Source organism: Branchiostoma lanceolatum, chromosome 2, assembly GCF_035083965.1.
Source record: "Branchiostoma lanceolatum isolate klBraLanc5 chromosome 2, klBraLanc5.hap2, whole genome shotgun sequence".
Classification (NCBI taxonomy): Eukaryota; Metazoa; Chordata; class Leptocardii; order Amphioxiformes; family Branchiostomatidae; genus Branchiostoma; species Branchiostoma lanceolatum.
This window is the reverse complement of record NC_089723.1, coordinates 36,000,658-36,022,770: the sequence shown is the minus strand read 5'-3', so window position 1 is coordinate 36,022,770 and position 22,113 is coordinate 36,000,658. Positions and strand designations below refer to the sequence as shown.

Here is a 22,113-nt window from a genome sequence, read left to right as displayed (position 1 = left end):
GCAGCTACATGTGTCACTGCTAACAATGCGGTCCCAAACGTAAAGTACAAAGTGAACCAATCACATTTGCCCTGAAGAAGATGACAGACTGTCTTCCAAACAAAAGTGTATCCCTCACTGGTAATAAAGAACTTTCTTATTCAGTCATTCACCAACCTGATAAAAGTATTCGCAGAGATGGCATAAAGTCTGGCAGAGACTATGTTTACTGTAGGATCACACCGATGCAACCGACAGACGTGTTCAAAGTAGTCCTGTCCCGAAATGATGTATCGCCCACGCTAAAGGGTGCCGCACCCTCCCCGACACTTATTACAGGAGAGGTAGCGTTATCACCCCTAGCGGAGGGATACGTCTCGTGTTATTGCCCTGTGGGTGTCTTTGCTTCCCACACTCTGCCATTGCGGTCATCTCAAACACATTTTCCGATGACGGAGGGGACGGACTGTTCCCGTTATGATACCACCTGCTCGTTCTCCAGCTGGTGGATATATTATCACCAACGTTACCAAAACGTCGCCGAGATTTAAATGTGAAATCAGACTTGCATCTCGTCCAGTCACTGGCGAAAGATAGCGGATGGTGTCTGAAACGTCTGACCGTTTCTAAAATCCATCCATTTGCTTGGGTAACTGTTACCTTGCGTATCTTATTACCTGGATGTATAACATTCTTTGACGAAAATGTGGAATTCTTCAGTTGTACGCATTTTGTGTAAGCCCTCTGGTTACTAATATGTTGCTGGTAGTAACTGTGATACGGTGGTTATCCAACGCAACAGACACCGGCGTCAAGAAAAGTCTGTCCAAAAACACGCTCACAACACGTTAAGATATTCCAATTTGAGGGAATTACTTGTAAAATATCATATACTCATAGCAGTTTTCATCAACCCAATGTTTAAACAAAACTTACCTGTAAGACCCGTAGGCTGCAGTGCGAATCGATAGCACAATGCCCACAAGGTTTTACAGCGTAACGAAGGCCAAGTTGGATATTGTTCACGCTTCAGCGTGCGTGAGACAAAGGCTTGTTCACCTCGGTATTGCGCGTGACAACTTTGACCAAGTTTGGCATATCGACGCCGTGGATTCATTTTGATTACTGCTATTATCATATGTTACCACCCACTAGAGTGAGTAACGGTCGTTCCCCTTCCTTCCGCCAACAGGCAGTTTGGCATCGTGCTTGTGTGTGGAAAAGTGTTTCTCATCGCGAGGAGCGCAGCGCGGGAGGTTGGTGTAAGCACCCGGTGTGTAAGCATCCACTGAAAGACACCGTCCACAATCCCTTTACTGGGTGCTTCAGTTGAAAGCACGATTCAACACTCTCGCCATCCAACAGGAGGGCCCTAGCCGCACCGGGGGAAGTTTGCTTCGCTCAGAAGGTGAGTCTATGAACATTAGCCTCTAATCTTTCCGCCCCATTTTGCTCCAATTTGGGGCGGTTTGCTCGTTGTGCGTGTTACAAGATTGAAATGTCATTGAATGTCCCGGATCCCATCAATTTAGATGCCAGGTGTGTTCGTACTTCACCGTGCCATGAAGGGGAGTGGGCTCTCCGCGATTCTCTCTCGAAATACGCGAATGTCGCTAGGACTCTATCAGTGGGATAGATAGCCTGGTTCCACTGTTTTCTACCCGTTCTGTCCTCTATAGGGACACTCGACTCGCGTGTCATAGATTATATAGGCATACGTCTATCAGCGCCAGTTGCATGAAGAATTTCGGCTTGTTCGTCACATGGCAACAACAACCAAAAAAAAAAACTGGTTCAATGCACGGATATAGTCTATGCCCGACTGACTACGTCGCCTATAGGGAGAGTGTCTGCCTGGAAAGTTTGGCCACCACAGGTCTTCATTGACTCTCCTTTGTTTTACGGTCCGTTTTTTTGTGCCGAATTTCACGATCCGTACCCCCGTAGGAAGGTCTGGTGGAGGATAGCTCGGGTACAAATCCTGTAAGCTAGATTAAAATGCGGCTTGACTTCGTCAAAAAACGAACACATCCTGTTGCGTAGCTGGTTTTATAGTCGGCTGTACTGATGTGCACAACATCACGTTTGGACGTCGATACGTGTAGTTTCCAGGCCAGCGAGTCTAACTTGATTGTTTTACCAGGAGGGACTTTCCTTATTGAAGTAGAAGGCGGCGGGCTATACATGTTAAATCGGTTTGTGTAACACTACAGGCGATGCTGTGTACTTCGACATTGATGTACAGGGCATCACAGGTGAAAATTTAATCTATCTATTTGTGTCAACATTTCACAGAAAAAGTGTTAAGGTAGAATATCATCTCACGCTTTCTTTCCTGCTGTTGAACCTGATATTGTTATCAACTCTCTTAAGCAGTTATCTCTGTAAACTTTGGCTAGCTGTTTGTACAGTGGAATTACCTTTGCCAGAAGGTTATGTTTTCGGTTTGCCATGGACCAAGTGGAGTGGCTGTGGTCGCATATGTAAAGCTGTTGATGGATCTTCATGATATTTGGTAGGTTGTTAGGTATCGGGTAGACGAAAGTTAAAGTTCAACAATGGTTCTCCTGGCAGCTACCTACGGTACTGCAGCGGAAGTTTGAGACTACTTGCACTGTCAGAGATCATACACATGGGTTCTGCTGAACACTATAGGCTCTGGAGCATTACCACATCATATGGAGATTGGCTGGCTATGGTGTGTATTATCGTTCCCGATTAGAGTAAACATTTAATTAAGAAGATCGACGTAGGGGATACATAGCTAAGGTGTTATGATAATGTTCACTGATGTATAGATAGATTAGATCGATAAATAGATAACTGAATGAATAAGTGACCATGTGATTTTATGTTGAATCATCGTCACCATGGCTACAGTATGAAGTGGCTGTTTCATTCGAGACTGTAAATGGGTGATGCTACCGAAAATGCACGATCGAGTGTAGGAATTACAAGGACTTCGCGTGTCGGTTTCAGGCCTGGACAGTTCTTATGGTCGGAAGAAGCCATCGTTATGAAGACTACCCAAAATTCAAATTGAATTTTTACTATATCGTGCCGTGTCACATATATACACTCCCGTGTACGGTGATATATTTTGCCTCACCACATTGGCCCCAATTCCACTAGACGGCGATCGCTGGGCGAACGTGCAGCGACCCAAATTGGATTTCTGTGGCCATTGATTTCATAATCGGAATATGATGAAAGATATAAAAGCATGATCTAAAAGAAACAACAAAACACACAAAACGTAAAAAAATCATTCTACGCACCCACTTTTCGTTAGACGGCGACCGCTAAGAGACCGTAGAGGGACCAAAATCGGATTTGTGTGACCCTTGATTTCATAATTAGAATATGACGCAACATATAAAAGTATGCATTATTCAAATGAGACAACAAGCACACGAAACGTGAACATTATTCTTAAGGCCCCATTTCCACTAGACGGCGATCGCTGAGCGACCGTCAAGCGACCAAAATGGGTTTGTGTGATTCTTGATTTCATAATCGGACTATAATGCAAGATATGACAGTTTGATCTAAAAGAGAACGAAACACAAAACGTTCTTCATCTACCATTTTCGCCAGACGGCAATCGCTGAGCGACCGTACAGCGACCAAAAGTGGATTTGTGTGATCCTTGATGTAATAGTTGGATACGCGATATAAAAGTATGACCTCTAAGATCACGAAACACACACACAGACGTTTAGAAATCATACTTTGTCTATGAAATGCCTTGAGCGAGCTGCCAAATCTTTGGTCGCAGAGCGGTCGCATCCTCTCGTGGACAGGAGGTGTTATAAGAGCCGTACCAGCCTGGCGTCAGTTCGCCCGCCATCAAGCCGTGGACATCGTTAAACCATAAAAGATGCATAATCAGAGTCATCACGGCTTAATGGTGTCCAGTGCGAGGCGTATATTGGGCAGCTGTATGCCCAGGCACTGATTATTGCCGGCTTTATCGACCACAGCGGTCTGTATTGACATGATGACGAATCCGCAGCGCCCTCCCGGGTGTGGGGAAGTCTGCCCACTAATTTACTGGTAATTCGATTGACCACGGAAGTGGCAGAGTCCGGGGCACTGCTCCGACCATAGGGGATGGATATGTTTCAGATGAAGAGCTTTATTGCACGACAATTGGGTATAACACACGAAAAATAAATTCAAAACCAGACAAGAAAACAAGAGCTTTGTTAAAACTGCTTCCATTTTTTTGGGTAACTTCTCAACGTTACAAAAAAAGGAAAACAGAAAATAGTTACTTGCCCGCGTGCTATCACCCACCCACCCCTGTCAACTTCACACATCAAAATGTAGGATCGTGGTAAAAAAAAAGGTCTGTTGTTGTGTGGGTGATGTGGATAGGTCATCATCTTTGTCACCAGCGGTCGCTCTGTAGTCGCAGGCTTAGTAGAGGATAAGGGGTGTAATACATATGGCATTGTAAGATGGTGAAAACAGGGATTGTTGTTGAGTGGGTGATGTGGAAAGTTCATCATCTTTGTCACCAGCAGTCGAACATTGGTTGCAGGCTCTAGATAAAAAAGGGGTGTAATACAGATGGTCGTGTTACATCGTAAAAACAGGGTTTGTTGTTGTGTGGGCGATGTGGAAAGTTCATCAGCTTTATCACCAGTGGTCGGTTAGTGGTCGCAGGCTCTAGAGGAAATGGGGTGTAATACAGATGGTTTTGTATGATGGTAAAAACAATGTTTGTTGTTGTGTGGGTGATGTGGAAAGTTTATCATCTTTGTCACCAGTAGTCGCTCTGTAGTCGCAGGTTCTAGAGAGGAAAGGGGGTGAAATACAGATGGCCGTGTAAGGTTTGTTGTTGTGTGGTTGATGTGGAAAGTTCATCAACTTTGTCATCACCAGCGGTCGCCGACACTTCCTGCGGCGTCCACACTGCTAACAGTTACACAGATGGCGGGAAGTAAAGTGAGTGGTGTTTGGCACGCTCCCAATAGATAGGATACGACGCCACAATAAAATTCGCATTTTCAGCACCGCTTAAGCCTAAGCCAACGAGGCGTGTCCGTATAGACTTTGGCTTCAGGCCGGCTATAAAAGAACCGGTACAAACCATCAACTGCTCAAGCCATTGTGGTATACTGTAAATGCAGACTGTTCGCGGGGAGTTAATTTCGCGGTAGGGAGAAAATGGAGTGTTCGCGGTGGTTTTGAGTTCGCGTTTGAAACAATAGTAGCGCTACAGTCACAAAATGGGACGGCTTTTCAACCGGTGGTTTTGGGTTCGCGGTAAAACTAAATTTCACCACAAAAACCCCGGGACATAAAACCACCGCAAACATTTCTGCATTTACAGTTATGTAAGCTCCCCACTGTTTCAATCTCGTTGAAACACGCTAGTGTTATTTCCTGCGATTTGTATCATTTTAACCGCTTTCTACTTTGTACCAATGGGTGGTCTAGCGTGGGCGATCTTTTTAAGACTAGTTTGTAGACCAGGAATGACCTAAGAGGTGAAGGCTACTATTTGATTGTTTGCATACTGGTATATGGGAGAGAGTGAGTGATACTGGTATGATCGGAAGGGGGGGGAGGCATTGTATCGTCATGGGCATGGACAAAGCACGAAGTAAAGTTTGGAAATCAGAAAAGATTTAAGAAATCCTTCTGCTAAGAAATTCCGCAATATTGTTGATGAACAAGAGGAGGGACCAGTTTAGTCAGAATTATTTCAGTAATCAACTTGTGAAAAGTACAAATATGAGATGTTTGAAATATTTCTGAATACACGTCACAGTTTCCAGCATTCAGTTCAACTAAAGTTTTTGTTTCCTCACTAAAAGTGGCCAACTATACGCTGCTTGCTAAACTTTGAGCGTAATCGGGCTTGTTTATCAAAATCTATATAATATTCCATTTTGATAAGTATAATAATAATTATTTCTACCTGGTTTGCCATACGTGATCGTTTAATCGTTACCAGTAACGTTCTGATGTAGTATTTAAGAATGGTGCTTGATTTCAACATCATTACAACTTTGCTGTCAAAATATTCGATAATTTCTATCGACAGAAACATTAAATTCAGAATATGACATTTTAACGGCGTTGCCCCATTGTCGTCTTCGGAACTGGATTACGTGTAGGTATAATCACCGTTTGAGCAAAACGTTATCACTAAATTCAAATGATTAGACCGACATTAAGATGGTAATTATACATCATCGGAACTGACTCTGCATACGACTGCCGGTGTGCTTAAGAATTAGTCCTATTACCGTGGTCAGACTGTATTAGACTGAACATGTTTTCTTCTTTTAGTTCGTTATATGGCGAGAGTTAGACATTAGCATTAGAACATCATGGATCCCTTCTTCAGTAGACGGCAATCGCTGAGCGCCCAATAAGTGATCTAAAATTGGATTTACGTGGACCTTGGTTTTATAATTGTGATATGATACACGGTATCCTTGAGTATGTTTTGAAAGGCAAGAAACAAAGAAAGGAAAACGTGAAAAAATCGTTCTATATTTGGGAAATCTGTTGAGTGATCTTTAGTCGCTGAGCAGTCGCTCAGCGGTCGCAGGCTCTAGTGAAAAACGGCTGTGCAGCTCTGTCCATGGTACTGAATTCCTTGTTACACTGAGGTATTCAGATGTGTCCTATGAACATCCTTCAGGTAATGTTAAACATAGACTCTGTTACCCTGATAAATTGACAGAGCGTTGTTGTAGTGTTTCATGCGCGTTCTTTCTCGAATAGTGCACCTCGACGATGTGTGACAAATAGGGCACGCTCGACCTTTCAGTTTACGCAGTGCATCACTAATAAATTGCCTCAGTATTATTAAATTCCAGCTCACCACAGCGCCACCGTGCTTGTCTCCGCAAGTAGTACGTCAAGACTCCTGATTGAAAGGAAAGTCGTCGTGATTTGTGGTTTGAGAAACATTAGAGAAACTTATTTAGAAGTCTTTGCGCGACTTCCATCTATTGCATTGTAATGACCAGGAAGTCCTGGAGGCGGTAGCGGTGATGGTTATGCGGCAGTGAATACGAACACGAGGCAGAGGGAACGTGGCTGTGAATATCACCTAGGCACGGAGCGTGACCAATAATGTAATTACACGGGAATCTCCGGAATAATTCTTCATAACGCAGACCTTTGCGGGCTGTAGGGAGCAGTAGGGATGTGGTATTCATCTACCACTACGACTGGAGTGGAGGTTTGGTGTACTTGCCGATTTTCACCTGCTCTCTCAAATTTTATTTCACCCACCGTCGTCAACGAATAATTGTATAAACTGTGTAACCACAATTCATGTAATGCACGCCAGAAACGCATACACTGTAAACTTGGGGTTTGATTTCTCGGTAGGGAGAAAATTGTGTGTTTGCTGTGGTTTTAAGTTCGAGGTTGAAACCTAGGGTAGGCAGGCAAATTACAGAACAACCAGCGAACATAAAACTACCATGAACATTTCCCATCTTACAGTATCCTGGAAATTGTTTTATTCTATGTTTTCTACCTTCTAATACTAGTAAGGAAAGAAGTTTATTTCAAAGTCAACGAGTTCTTATTATTGACCTGTCTCTAAGTTCTGACACCGTTAAGTCCTAATGATTATTGTGCTTTAGGTACAGTTCAAAGAATTGCTTACGTTTTCAATGGAATATCGATATCGTTCGACGTTCCCCTAATCTTATAATTATCTAAGCTTAAACGCCGCGGCGATAGCTTTCCGTGATCAATAGTACACACCGGGAAATTGTGATTGCGTTAGGACCGGAATGTATGAGCAGGACGACTTTCATCAAGATCGACACTTCCTGCAAGGCAAGAGAAAAGTTTTCACCACGACTTGTTTCAAGGTCGATTCGATAAATCCTCCATAAGACAAGAAGACTCGAAAGCTGATCGTGTATTTTGTCAAGCTTCACGGGCTTCAATGATATCTTTAGAATCGTTTACCACTACCTTTTCCCTTTTTTGTACGGATGATTTCTTTTCGGTCTGTCTGGATGTTTGTGTTCTTGTGTGTTTGTAGTCATTTGAAGATACTGTCAGTAGAATGGCAGGAAGTGAGTTGGAAGATGGTGTAACCGCAAAAGTAAGACTTGCGAGAGTGACAGAAAGTAGAGCACAGCGGTGGTAGAATTAACTATTCTTGGTTCCCACATACCTCCTTGATGGTGTCGTGTCATTGCATTATAATTAACAGTTCATCGGAAAGTTTATCGTTCGTGAAAACCTATTGATATCATATTCATGTTCAGAATGATATGGCTGAGTAGCTGCACTGATAAAGAAGTGCGGGCTAGCATGGATCAGACTAGAGTTAGAAAGGTCTTTGTCAATGTTTTGGGGCATCAAGTCCCAGTAGTCCAATATTGATTATAAGGTTCCCCTTCTAACGAAGTAGTAACATTCGTTGCAGGCCGTTGTAAGATTTTATTGTTGTGAAATTTACAAGCAGACTGTGACAGAACCACCGCTGACAAGAAAATTAGACAGCCCCCTTGTTAACACGACAACTGATTTATAAACGACAAACGAATGACTAACTCACGTTTGTTATTGTGCGACGACCGTACGACGACTGCGACTGGTCTCTAATCTACAACAATATAACATGTCTGCTGAATGCATGTGTGTTCGGATATGTTTCGCGTTGTGTTTATGGGCAGTGAAAAGAGACATACAACCTATCAAGCCTTCACTCCAGATGTCACGCGCATTAGACACCGCACATGTTTATATAGTCTCATTCTGTTTTTGTGTTGGAGCCAATTTCATGCTGCGTGGTTTTCATTTGCCTTCATTAGAATTTGCAACGGAGATGATGCAGCCTACCTGATGAGGATGATCTGCTAGTTTGCATGTAATAGGTTTTGAAAGGTGTTTTTCACGAGTAACGTATTTTCATTTTCTCTCTGTTTGGGGGGGGGGGGCATAGTGTCTTAGTGCGACCGCTTTAAGTAGGGATGTTTTTGGGAAGCGTAGGCTCTAGCCATTGGCTGGTTTTGGAAATGTTTCTAAAGAAATGTTTTCATCAAATGAAATCGAACAAGAAATCAACGATCTCAAGATTTTTTCGTTTTTGTGAATTTCTTTTTTTATTTTTTTATTCGTCATTGTGGATTTCTCGCTGATTCCGTCTGATGCGTTTTCCAGGCTGGCTCTCATAAGGCAATAGACTTGTATATAGCAGGAAATTGAAGACAGGAAATTAGATAACGTAACTATTCTAAGACTTTCACGAACCTTTGACCTAACTTCCTGTCAGTGTCCCAGCGACGTGACTAGCATGTGAAAATGAGCCTTCCAAAATCTACGGACACACTAGAACACAAACATCGAGAACAAGACCTCCGAGCACGAAGGTAACAACAGGACAAGTGACTTTTTCCAAGCACCTGTCGGTGTATAGTTTCCCTCCTCTGCCATTGAAATTAAAGGCATGCGCAGGAACTGAAAAGGCAGGAAACCCCCTTTTGGGATCTTTATGGTACCTTTGACCTAACTTCCTGTCAGTGTCCCCGCAACGTGCGTAGCATGTGAAAACCAGCCACTTTATGTTGCATTCAAATAACTACGGGCATACAAGTAAACAAACAAAAATATAGAAAAAAACTCCGTACACAGGACAAATGATTTTTCCAAGCACCTGTCCCGGTATGTATATAATGTAGTTCCACTCCTCTGCCACTGAGACTGAAGGCAGGCAATGAGATAGCTCTTTCAGGACCATTATGAGGCCTTTGACCCGGCTTCCTGTCAGTTTAACCCAGCTGTCTGAAAATTCAATAAATAAATAAAGACAAATAAAAACAACTAGAATGTGTCCGCAACGTGCCTAGCGTGTGAAAACCAGAATTCCAATAAATACGGACACACAAGCAAACAAACAAACACCGAAAACAAGACAACAGAACAGCTGACTTTTTCCAAGCACCTGTCGCTATATACTAGTAGTCCCACCCCTCTGCCACCGCGGTATCAGCGGCAGGCAGCCGCCGCGCTGTTTTCTTCGCCGTTTCCCGCCTGGCGCCGATGACAGATTCTGCTCCGTGCCTCCCTTGTCAGCTTCTGTGAGTCATGTACGCCATTTATTCCGGCTGCGGATTAAAACAAGATTACTTTGTCAGCGGCGGCGTTACGAATAAGCGGAGTTGATCCTAGGCGTGCACATTATCACACGCCAATGATTGCAGCAGACCGGAACCCAAACACTAACCCTCCGCCAGATTGCTCCGGTGTAATTTTCTGCGCAAAACAAGCCGTTCATAGAAAAAGTGCCAACCCCAAAAGGTGCCATTTCATTGTGTTTATGATCCCTGAACCGCATCAGTGATGTACGGAAAATATTAGCTTGATCTGCTGGACCTCAGTGTGTGCGGTTTCGGCAAAGACCGCCCGACCAAAACTCATTATACCTTCGGCCTTGTTTGTTCATTGACCGTAACCAAGTAAAAGAACCTCAGACAAAATATCGGCCCTCCTCTATTGATGTCCCTGGGAGTTTCGAAGTTAGGCGAGTGCAAGGGTCACTGTGCGCCGGGACGCTCAATCTCAGCTGCCGGTGCCTCATAAATGATGAAGACTATTGGATGGACCCGTATTAATCTTGCGGGGCGGCCACACGTTACTTCCACTGTGCATGCTCGCACATACGGTACGTTCCCCCTGCCACTCTTTAATACAGTGCTTGGCCGCTCACCCCTACAATCACTCTCTTATTTCCCGCGTGTGCCGTGCAGGAAATAGGATCGACCGAAGGTGGGCAACACGCATTAGCCTTGCTGAGCACCTGAGAGAGGGCGGAGCCGAGCCGGGTTTTCTCCAGCGGAGCCGACGGAGTGGATCTTCGGGATGAGGTGCGCCCAGCTGCCGTACGTCTACGTCCTGCTCACGGTCCTCTCCCGCTCAACCGCCGCTAGGGCCGGGCCAGCCTCCGGCAAAGGTACGTCGTGTTATAAATCTCTCTCCCCAGCAAGGGTTGATCATAAACTCTCTCCATCACTCTCTCATTAGCCCCTCGTTTGTATATCAATATTCATAGCTCCTTGTAGAACTAGTTTGCGCGGAGAGAAGTGACGAGAGACCGACTTTGATGAATGGTTTAATGTATTAGCTCCTTGTAGGGGTCTCATTATGTTTTAAAGCGCTGCAGTGGTAATCGGCGTGGCGAACACTACCTCTGTGATAAATACAAGTTGACATTTGTGTTTCGTAGCTCCATTTCCTTCGCATTTCCCTCTTATCGAACCGCGATCGGGGCCCTAAATGTTTAATGCCACCTAGGTTAACGGGTCAAGTTGGGGCGTATTATCAACTCTCTAGTCGGTTAATTAATTATTTTGGTCAATAAATCGCGGGGAGAGACCGATACGGGACTGCCGTGAATTTGACACCACTTGGGGAGAAAACGAGAGGAGACGGGCCGTGGGTTTTCACAGGGGCGGCGGCGAGACAATTGGGTTAGGGACGGTCCGGAATTCCGCAAGTTACGCCTAACGAGAAGCTTTGCCGGTCTCTTTTTTATTCCACTAAGACGGCGCCCTCGCTGCGCGCTTTTTGCGACCACAAATTTAACAGCGCGCTCAACGAATTCCATAGATGGAAGATGAATCTTTTTACGCTTTGTGCGTTTAGTTGTCTTTTCAGCCATACTTTTACAGTTTGTATGATATTCCAATTATGAAGTCAAGTATTAGACAAATCCGATTTAGGTCGCAGCGAGAGCTCAGCGCGATCGCCGTCTAGTGGACTGGGGGCCTAACAGACTAACTTCGCCGGCTGTAGGGAGAATATTTGCCAGGGGAGTTTGGCCAACATAGGGTTTTATTTGCAGGCGAAGGGGGAGATGTTAGCCTTACCGTGGACTGACTCTCCTCGCCAATTATTCCCTTTTTGCCGAATTTTACGACCCCTTACAGCCGGGGTGGGGACTAAGGTCTTGCCGAGCAGGTCAACGATGGTTGTACTAAAGTGGGTATCTCAAAGGGCCGTGCTTGTTTGTGAAGGACATTTTGCTAGTATAGTATTTTACCCGTGCGTCGCACGAAAGTGTGACCGCAAGGGAAAATTGGCGAAGTTGCCGCAATAATTTGTCGCAATCAGGCGCATTTCAGTGAAAATTTCATTGCATGACCTCATCGTTATCTATTACACAGAAGATGAAAAGTTGCGCTATCAAAAACTTTCCTGACATTGGTTTGTTCTACTTTAGGTTTGAAAAGATGGGTTCATTCTCTCGACTGAAGTTTTCTTTTCATGATAAGCCAACAGATTTGAACAAATACAAATAAAGACAAGATGAAGGCGTAGTCAAGTTGACTCAACTTATATCAGTGCCGCCATCAAACAAGAAAAGAACCATACTAACAAAGATTAGTTATACAAAATGTCTTACCATTTGTAGTAGATGTTTTCGCCACCTTCAAAAAGCAAATGTATCTCAAGAATGTGTCCTACAATCCTTGAAATTTGACCGAGGAGAAGGAACGCTAATTTCTATAAAACGGACAATGAAGACAGACATTAATAACTAAAGCTTGTTGAATTTGATTAACAACTTCGTCAACAAGCACGCCTCAGTGAAAATGCGACGCCCCCCTTATCATATTGGAAATCTTTATTAGAAATCTTTATTGACACGACAAAAGTACAACGACTATCGTAAGGTCCTCTAAAACTATACATGCAAAACAGCAAACAATGGTATGCAAAATGATTAACCTAGTAAGTACAAGTATATGAATACTTCAACATGTCGAGTTTAACGTATCACTAACACTACTAGTTCTAAGATCTAAACAGTCTTTGATATATCTACCTATTTGTACACAGTAAGGGTTGTCTCCCTCTAGAATGCATATTACCACTCACATGTCTCCTAACACGATCGCGATACGTCGGGAACCCATTGACTTGTTATTGTGCGGCGACCGGTGATATGAACCCCTCATCAATTTACCTTTCTGTCAAATCTGCACACCCCGCGTTTTCCCTGCCCTTCTCGAGCACGGGCCCGCCTATTCTCAACCGTGACCGGCATGCCAGGTCTTTAAAGTGCGTATGACAGAAAAATACAACAAAGTCTGTTTAGCATCGATTAATAATCAAAGTTTAGTGCAAATACTACCCTCTACCACGCTCTACGGGTCGCTGGAAAAATTGTAGAACTTGGCCAAATAGACGGATAACAGGGCATATTGGACCCTCTCTCCGTAGCCGACTCCCTTAGCATGCTCTTCACTCTACTTGGCCAATTTCTACTATTTTTCAACCATCCACGAGGCCTGATTCAATGATATTAAGGGCTAATAATAACACAAATATTCAGTCATTCACAAGTTCACCAAACATACCACCTTCTAATATGGAACACCAAACTATCCAAGATAACACTTCAAGCATTTCATTCCTGCCGCCAGGTATCAGTTGAAGTCAACGCTGATTACTACTTTGACTACGTCACAGTGAACATGGCAGCCGGTTCGTTAAAGCGCTTTTTAAAAGAAAACAGTGATAGTTTATTGTGTTTACATAAAACAGTAAACAGTGGTTACACACATTTGCAAGCCATTACAATATTTGCTTTGTTTGCTTCACAAAAGTATTTTTGTTTGCAACCCGCGGTGCCAGGATCCAAATAGTATGCTGTGTTCAATGTGACGTCACCGAAATGATAATCAAAGTTCAATTCAACTAATTACCTGGCGGCAAGAATAAAGAGCTAAAAGTATGGTATTGGATAGTTTGATGATGATAATGTAAGAAAGGCGCTTATTAAGAGCAGCTGTCTAAGTTCATTAAATACAACTACATGTGCTACAATTGAATCTAATCAGCATACGTTGTCCCTTGGTGTCGTAAACAGTTCAAATGGAAACGAAAAGCACAAGGGTTTAGCACCACTGCTACAGACAGTCTAGGGAAACAACCCACATTACCAGACAGACTTCCGCCATATCTGATCTATATCGGCGTTTTTTAACGGTCATTCTCTGTCGTTAAAAATGTTGTTCACCTAAAATGATGTCGTAAAATGTCTGGTAGCAATCCTAGGTAGCTGGGGTAGGTTATCGTCTTCTCTAGATGATAGCTCCCAACATGGCTTGCATTTCCCGTGTTGTCAAAGTTTTGTGAGCCCCCATGTAGGGAAAACGTGAATATACTACAATAGCGCACAGACTATATGAGCACTGCACTCCAGAACCAGTGTGATTTTGCGACCTCGAATCATATAAAGCAGATTGCAAATACCGTATGTTTCCAGATTGCCTTATTCAAATACATTTAGTGTAGCATATTGATTGACTAATTTGAAGATTCAAGTGCTACGATACAGGCATCGTGCTTCAATTAAGTTAGTTGGCAGCAAAATTGTTCATTGTTATACTTGAATGCTTATATGGTTTCCATATGGATACATTTGTTTTTGCATGCAACGACAGTATGAGCGCAGATTCATTGCTTCACCATGTCGAACAAAGACTGTACAATTACGGAACATGAGCATGGTCCATTTCCTAGTATCCTAACGTTTATAGATTGAACCTTCCAGTCAAGCTTTTTTTTCACATTCAAGAATAGTATTAATAAAAACGTATTTAGTAGCCAGTTTAAAGTTGTTTTGATCTTCGTCTTTATTTTGTTATACTTGATTATTAGATACTGCTTCGAAAGGGGTTATCTATCATGGCGTGATATGTTTCTCATACAGTTTAGATATTAAAGTGTTCTTGTTTTGCACTGACATACTTTTTATCAAATATGGATGATTGCACAAACGGATTCTGGGTGTTCTTCAGACCTTGGCACGTCACAAATTTCTTCGGTAAGTCAAGGTCTCACAAAACATTCAGTCCCTCAGAACACAGTCTCAATTTGGTGTACATATCATAATATAGTTCCTTTATCTATTGATTTCAGTATAAGTAAAGTAAAGGTAAACTATTTTTCCTTATTTCCTTTCTATTTCTATTTTTGTTTAGTATAAGAAAAGTATTTTTTTCTCAGTCATATCCAACTTCATTTCCTGAACTCACCTTTGAATTTATTTCAGTATAAGTAAAGTAAAGGTATAAACATTTTTCCTTTTTTACTTTCTACTTTTTCAGTACATAGCCAAGTAAAGTAGAGTAAAGTTAAGTATTTTTTTTCTAAATTCGTTTCCTGAACTCTCCTTTGTCTATTGATTACAGCCACAAACCGTTGCCACAAACACCTGTCTAATATTGTAGGGTGTGTCGGGGTCCCCACATTACATACAGCTTGAGCGAATCCCCGCTTTATGAAGAGAGTTTGATGTGTACATCACCAAGGACCGTTCTGGATGGATTCAGATTGTCAAGTTGTGTCACCAGTGTCGCAATATCGTGGGGAAGTCTGTGACTAGTTTTCAGTGGGGACATGACCCACATATAGCGCAGTTCAGCCGCTTTGGAGATCCGTTATTGCTTCCTTTAAAACAGGTAGGCTTTTGTCACGCCTTTTTGTCTCAACTTGTTAAACACAGGCAATACTCTTACGGGCAGTGACTCCGGGACCGCCCGCCTTGGGACGCGGTTAAGTTGCGCGCGAATATTGTGTGGCAAGGGGTGACTTATGGCACAATATTCCGCCTCAAAACCAATATCAGGCTGGCTGGAAATAAGCCCTCACACGAACCCCCGTGATGAGTGGGTTCTCAGGTGCTGGATGTGTAAGAGTAGGGTTATAAAAACACGCCATATGTCAGAAACGTCAGCTCCAAAAGCCGGGACGAAACTCCCGTGTCGGTCTCTATGATTGATGCCACCACCGCCTCCGTGGGACCGGGAAGTGCTCAGGACATGTCCCTTAAGGCTTACCGTGGGGTCCTGGCCTAACCGCTCTTTTTATGGCGCTACAGCGGCCCATATACTCGCACAGAATGATCGAATCTATTCTCTTTTGGTCGTTTTTCACGACAGCCACGCACTGCTGACAACTCTAAAATGCTAGGAAATTGAAGATCAAAAACTCACTCGTATTGTTTTTTGTACCTTCAAAAGCGTGGGACAACGGTAAATAAATTTCCCATAAACGTACTCATTTCAATCCTCACGCTAGACCTGCACCCCCGCACGTTATCGTAAGATCAATATCAAACATTTTATTGGTTTTACGGCAGTGGCGTAGCACAGCCGCTAATGTATTTTTCATGCATTTACGTTAATTCGTCGTCATTCATCTATGTGCTGTGATCTACCGTACCAAGACAGGCTTGCCTATAGCTTTACTTGGATCCAATATATCATTTCTAGAGGCTTCACCTGCCCTTACCCGTTTAAGTATCACTGCCGAGCGGAGGCGGCGGTATTGGTTTGGTGTGTCTGTATCTGTATCTGTATCTATGAGCTACAAGCGTTGTTTAAAGCTATCTAGTGAGGATGATGATTTTAAAGTAGTTGGTGGTAGCGAGTTCCACTCAGTAGTTCTGGGGAAAAATATATATAATTCACGTAGCTTTTCAGGGCGTGCACTTGTAACAAAGGTGAGATTGGATGGACAAGATTCTAGATAAATTCTCACAGCTCTTCATCAATATCTATATCTATAGAGCCGGTATAACCCTTCGGCGTAACACATCAACTTCGCAGCTGCAGACGTTATATTGTCACATTCACTAAATGTATACGTTTAAACTATTACACTGTATAATAGATCAAACGTATATATTCATCAGTGAATTGAAAACCCGGGTAACACATTCTCAATCAATCGTATATATTTAATAAAACGACGCGGGTAATATCTAATTAGTGGAATTAGAAGATGGTAGGGACAGGCCCCTTGAGACTTCCTCCATCCTTGTGATCAAAGGAATGATATCTTATTGGTCTACTTACCGTGATGCTGTCTCGCCTTCCTGAAGAAAATAGGTTATCTTTTCTTCAATTCAATAACCATTTAAGATCTTTTATTTGGAAAGGCACAAGTGCAATTGCAAACGGCTTTCTTTGATGACATGGCCTACTTTTTTTCCATATATCTATAGCTGTAAATCGTATTTCATTCGTTTCATTTTATCATATTGGAATTCCAACGAAGCAGTTCAGTAAATACAATATATCAGATGGTCTTGGAAACGCTTTGCTGCAATTGCAGCAATTGTTTTTTTATGAGAGCAACGGTCACAAACAAAACCTTTCATTACGAGTCTCCTTAGAACAAGGTTGTCAAAAAGTCAAGCTAAATCTTTCCTTAGATTGATCTATTCCTAGAGTCTTTCGACCATGAAATATTCAGGAGATTGAAAGTTCAGGCGATGGTGTTAATCATGCGACTTTATTAGTCTCTTTAGAACCAAACTGCGGTTCTAACCATCCTACGGAGATCTATTTGTTTTAGTTACAGGACTGAAGGGACACTTGGTCCCTCCCACAAGAGGGTTATGATGAAAAGCATGCCACTTTATTTGTGATTTTGTTGTTTGTTCGGTCAGTGAGGTCACGCTTGTTTTCTAGATTTATCATTTTTTGAAGATTCCGGTCACCGAATCTATATCTTGGATAAAATATGAGAAAGTTAACAATTAAGCTCAGGCTGTCAGAACACTTTTTCATTGTCAAGGCCACGTTACGCTCGTCCATCGGAGATTTTGTAAGAGTTTTTTTCCACGTCCATTTTGAGAAACAGAATGATAATGACATTTCTTCTTCAGACCTGTATACTAATACAAACTGCTCTTACGTATATGCTGTCCTTTCTTTTAACATGAAACTATTTGCATGAATTCTAATTACAACCTTTTTGCTGATGATAAATGTATGAACAACATACAAGAGTTCGAAGATCTCACGCCTTCGTTTGATATTTAGCGTTCCTCGTAAGTACTTGTTTGATTGTACTTCCATCGATTATGCAAAAGGATTTGATTATTCATTACATGTGTCCATTGATCACTTCCTATGACTCTAGTGTGAACGCTGGATAATTATGAGAAATATGAAAAAGACATAACTACGAAATATGGCACATATATAACTACGCAAAACAGACATACCATTTATTAATAGTCTATTTCAGATCATACCAAACGACAGAAAAACAGTTGATGTTGATACTATCAGTGCAGTGTTATTCAATGCTGTCATATCCCTCCTCCACGATAATGAATGATCTGTCCCCCAATGATTGATGAATCAGTTGTTGCGGGATTTTCCAGGCGTGCCTCTTCCCTTACCAGCCGCATCCAACGAGCGGCACGGACAGGCAATGTACTAGCGGCAGGGGGATGTTTTGAAAATTAGTTCTCCTGATCTGGTTGGTTCTAGCGCCATATTGTCTGACGGAAACATGTTCACTCGCACAACATCGTCACTTTATCAATAATAGTAAGAATTATATTGCACGATAACTGTTACAGGCACAATGTATGGCAATTTGTATATACATAGTATGATCCCAATTATTGCTGATATCTAACCATTTTAAAGGAATAATCTACTTTCTAAATAACAGTAAATATAAGAATCATATTGCACGACAATTGTAGCAGGTACAATGTATGGCAACTTATTGGTAACATCTAGGCATGTTAAAGAACCAATCTACTTCATTAACAACGGTTAAGGCAATCTAGCTATGCATACTAATACACTGAAACATTGTGTTTATAACAGAATACTGCGTCTGGTAGATTATAGTATTGTCTCGTCTTTGCTTAGATATATGAACATGGCATGATAATGAAAAATTGAATAGCTCTGTTTTCGTACATGTTTGAGGTGATCTTGTATCAGACTTATATACAATAGATTGCAACAGTTTTTGTCAATGAATCCTTTCAGAACGGGTTTTTCCTTCGTATTAATATCTGTGCGTACAATGTACAATGGACGCAGTGGAAATTTGAATGCAGGTCATCTGTCCTCATTATGAGGCTGATAGAAACGCATTTTTAGACAGGTGTCACGATCTCGATCGGCTTTCCCCATCTAGAAAACCTTAGAAATAAAATAACAAAACCCACTTATCATTAGAACCGTGGGACTATTCAGTGGTGTGGTAATTTCCAAGCAGACGTCTGGAGCCTGATCGAAATTTGGGAGGCACGGTCGCGATGTAGAGGCTAACTCTAACCCTAACTTGACCCTAACATTAACACTAAACCTAACTCTGCGAGCACACACTACCATGTGAAGCAGAAATCTGGCGGGGCAGAAATTTGACGTCACACCTGTCGCAGTGCACATGAAATAAAACAGCACAGATGGGTCTTAATCTTAGAGGCAAGGATGGGCCTTATGGGTATTCAGCTCTTCAAAGGACCAGGATCGTTACATCGTGGGATAAAAATGTCATTCACGTGAATACAGGATGCCGATGCTTTAATACAAGCCCCCCTCCCCCATCATAACGTCGCACTGCAGTCGTAATAGAGTCGTTGTGGTTGTGACAGGACGCATTTTAGACGAAATGACGTTTGAAACAGACGACTACGGTTATTACTAGGGGTTTTAGGTAAATTACAAAAATCTTCTTACATGTTATAAAAATTTGATCTTTCAAATGTAATATCTCGAATGGCCGCTTTACAGAAATTAGACCACAAAGACGAATTTAATTGTCACTGCAGCCACACATATCAAAACTGTTTTATTGTTTTTATGCGGACCAGATATTCACGTTACTTTTTTACAGCCTTTGTCATGCTTCTAGGGCCAAACGAGTTGGTTGATACCATCCTTGTATAGCGTCACGCCTTTACAGACTTCGTCATCATAAAAAAAAGAAACACTTTTATTTGCAGTCCCATAACGATATTTATGCCCGGTGTATAATGACACACCTGTACCTTTCTGCAACGAGTCCGTTTTTGAGTAATCCCTCCGCAGGTAGAATCCGCCCATCCGCTTCTACATTATTGTCTCGCTGGAAAAATTTTCATTATTGGTGCAGGGACCGTCCGGAGGTATCGAAATTCTACGCTAATAGAAGTTCCGCTCGTTTCATAACTTTATGAATTTTAAGTAATATAGAAGCGAAGTCTGGTATCTGTATGCATCGTGTTCGGTTGGGTGATAACTGTCCATTCTTTCATTTTATGTATCGCTGCGGAATAAATCAATTTCCGTTTGCCTTTTTATGCCCTGGGAGTGCAAATTGCTTAAGCGGGTATCTCACCGGAATGCACCTAATTACACCAAATAGTTGCGGCAACTTTGACATTCTCCCTTGTCACACTGACGTGCGGCGCAAGGGGCAAAATACGTAAACTCTACAAACAAAATGGCGGCCCCCGGAATGTCACATTCTCAGTTTTCACATCAGATACAAGATAACTTTATTGGAAGTTGCAGTGTTGCCACTGAATCGAAAGCCAATGTGCGGTGATTAATATTCATCAAAAAGAGATTGGCAGAAGTTGCGCGCTATGCGCCATTTCGGCAATTTTAGGCGAGAAATTGGGGCCGTTTGGCGCCGATTTAAACAGTCTTGTCAATGTCTTTCGCAATTTGTCGCAATTAGGCGCAGCCCAGTGTGATACCCACTATAGCGAATCCCAAGGGATCATCACATAAGAGTCAGACCCTCGCTCATAAGAAGATCTATCCATAGACTTCCTCAGCTCCCATTGTCCGGACCGTAAGTGTAAATATTGTAGAGGTTCTGAAAGGACTGGGATGTTCCCTGCAAGATTGAAGCGACATTTTCTCCCCTCATTCAGTCGTCCCGCAAATTACCACCTGTCAGGGCACAGCGGTGATTTTCTTACCATGATCGTTCCTCGCGGCGTATAGCCTCCCTTGCAGGCTTTCTGTGGCCTCCACCAGGCCTTACTACGGAAGTATGGATCGTAGAATTTGGCATAAAAAGGAATGATTGGCCAGAAGAGTCTGTCTACGTTAAGGTTGGCAACTTCCCCTCGGAGCCTGCAAATGAAACTCTTTGGTTGCCAAACTTCCCAGGCACTGAATATTCTCCGACTATAGCTGGCGTAGTTAGTCTGGTACTGGTAGAGATGAGCCTTTCTAGGTGCTGATTGGCGATATTCATCATATCGGGGCCAGGTACTTCTGCTGGAGAAATCGTTTCTGTAGCAGCAATACGATTTCTCCAGCAGAACAAAAAAATGGCCCCGATGTGTTGAAAGTCGCGAATTAGTGCACCATCCAAAAATAACTTCGGTGCCACCAAGAAAGCCTGCAAAGGAGGCTAGCGGCTTCGGCCGTCCGGAGAAAATATAGGACACATGGGGGACCATACGCGTTCTGGGCACATCATGGTCTGAAAGGCTGCTATTGATGGAAGGAGATAGCCGTGTGTCAAGTTCTGGATTGGCTATTGTGCTGTGGGCGTGGTTGCGGAGGCCAGGCTTGGGGTTCTAGTGGTTTCCGTTTACAGAATAAGGGTTGTAACATGTCTTGGGTAGTAGCGTAGGTACCGTTCTCTGTATTAATCGCTGGCTCTTCTTTTCCGCTTGCTTAGACCATACTGATTTGATTACTAGTATATGGGTGACATCCAAGGACACCCCAAAAGTGATACGGGCGTGCGGAAAAAAAGTTGCTCCGAAACCTAGTCTCCAAGCAGACCCAACGGTTGCAAAGACCGTATCCAACTGGCAGAAGGAGTTCTTTTTTTTGCAATCCCGAAGGTGCCTGACAACTTCTCTGGCTAACTGGAGCTTCTCTGGCTAGTTTGTACGATTTTAGCACCGTGGAGATCTGCTCGGAGATTACCTAAACCTCCCAAAAGTGTTACAACCATGTAGATATTGAAAAGCACACACTACAAGCATCTCACTGAGTCCCTGGTAGTATCTCACTGAATCTGCGGTTGGTGGCGTCCTAAATCGGATTTGTGTTAGCCTTGACTTTATAATGGGAATATCATGCAAAACGTACAAGTATGACTAAACAGACAATAAAACATACAAAGCATAAAAAGATCGTTGCAATTCGTTGAGCACTCTTTCAAATCGCTCTGTCGCAGCGAGGTCGCCATCGTGCCGCGGGTCAAGTGAGAAACCCGCTTAACTCAGCCAGGGGTCCGTACCGTGAGTACCCACATTGCGATCTGAACAGGTCCTGACAAAGAGAGAGAGGGACAGCAATGATCTAATAGAGGGATTCAGGCTGCAGTAATTTGTGCCTTGTGAGAGCATGGCTA

The 22,113-nt window shown here is 42.8% G+C and overlaps 1 protein-coding gene across 1 annotated transcript in view; it reads left to right on the top strand.

The window, feature by feature from the left end:
- The first annotated feature begins 1,180 nt into the window (after positions 1-1,180).
- LOC136428873 (low-density lipoprotein receptor-related protein 5-like) overlaps positions 1,181-22,113 on the top strand; it is a 78,692-nt gene continuing 57,759 nt past the window's right edge. Inside the window, exons 1-2 of the mRNA XM_066418682.1 lie at positions 1,181-1,387; positions 10,725-10,927. Coding sequence (XP_066274779.1) covers positions 10,837-10,927 — 91 coding nt within the window. The 5' untranslated portion in view covers positions 1,181-1,387; positions 10,725-10,836. The remainder of the gene's footprint in view (positions 1,388-10,724; positions 10,928-22,113) is intronic.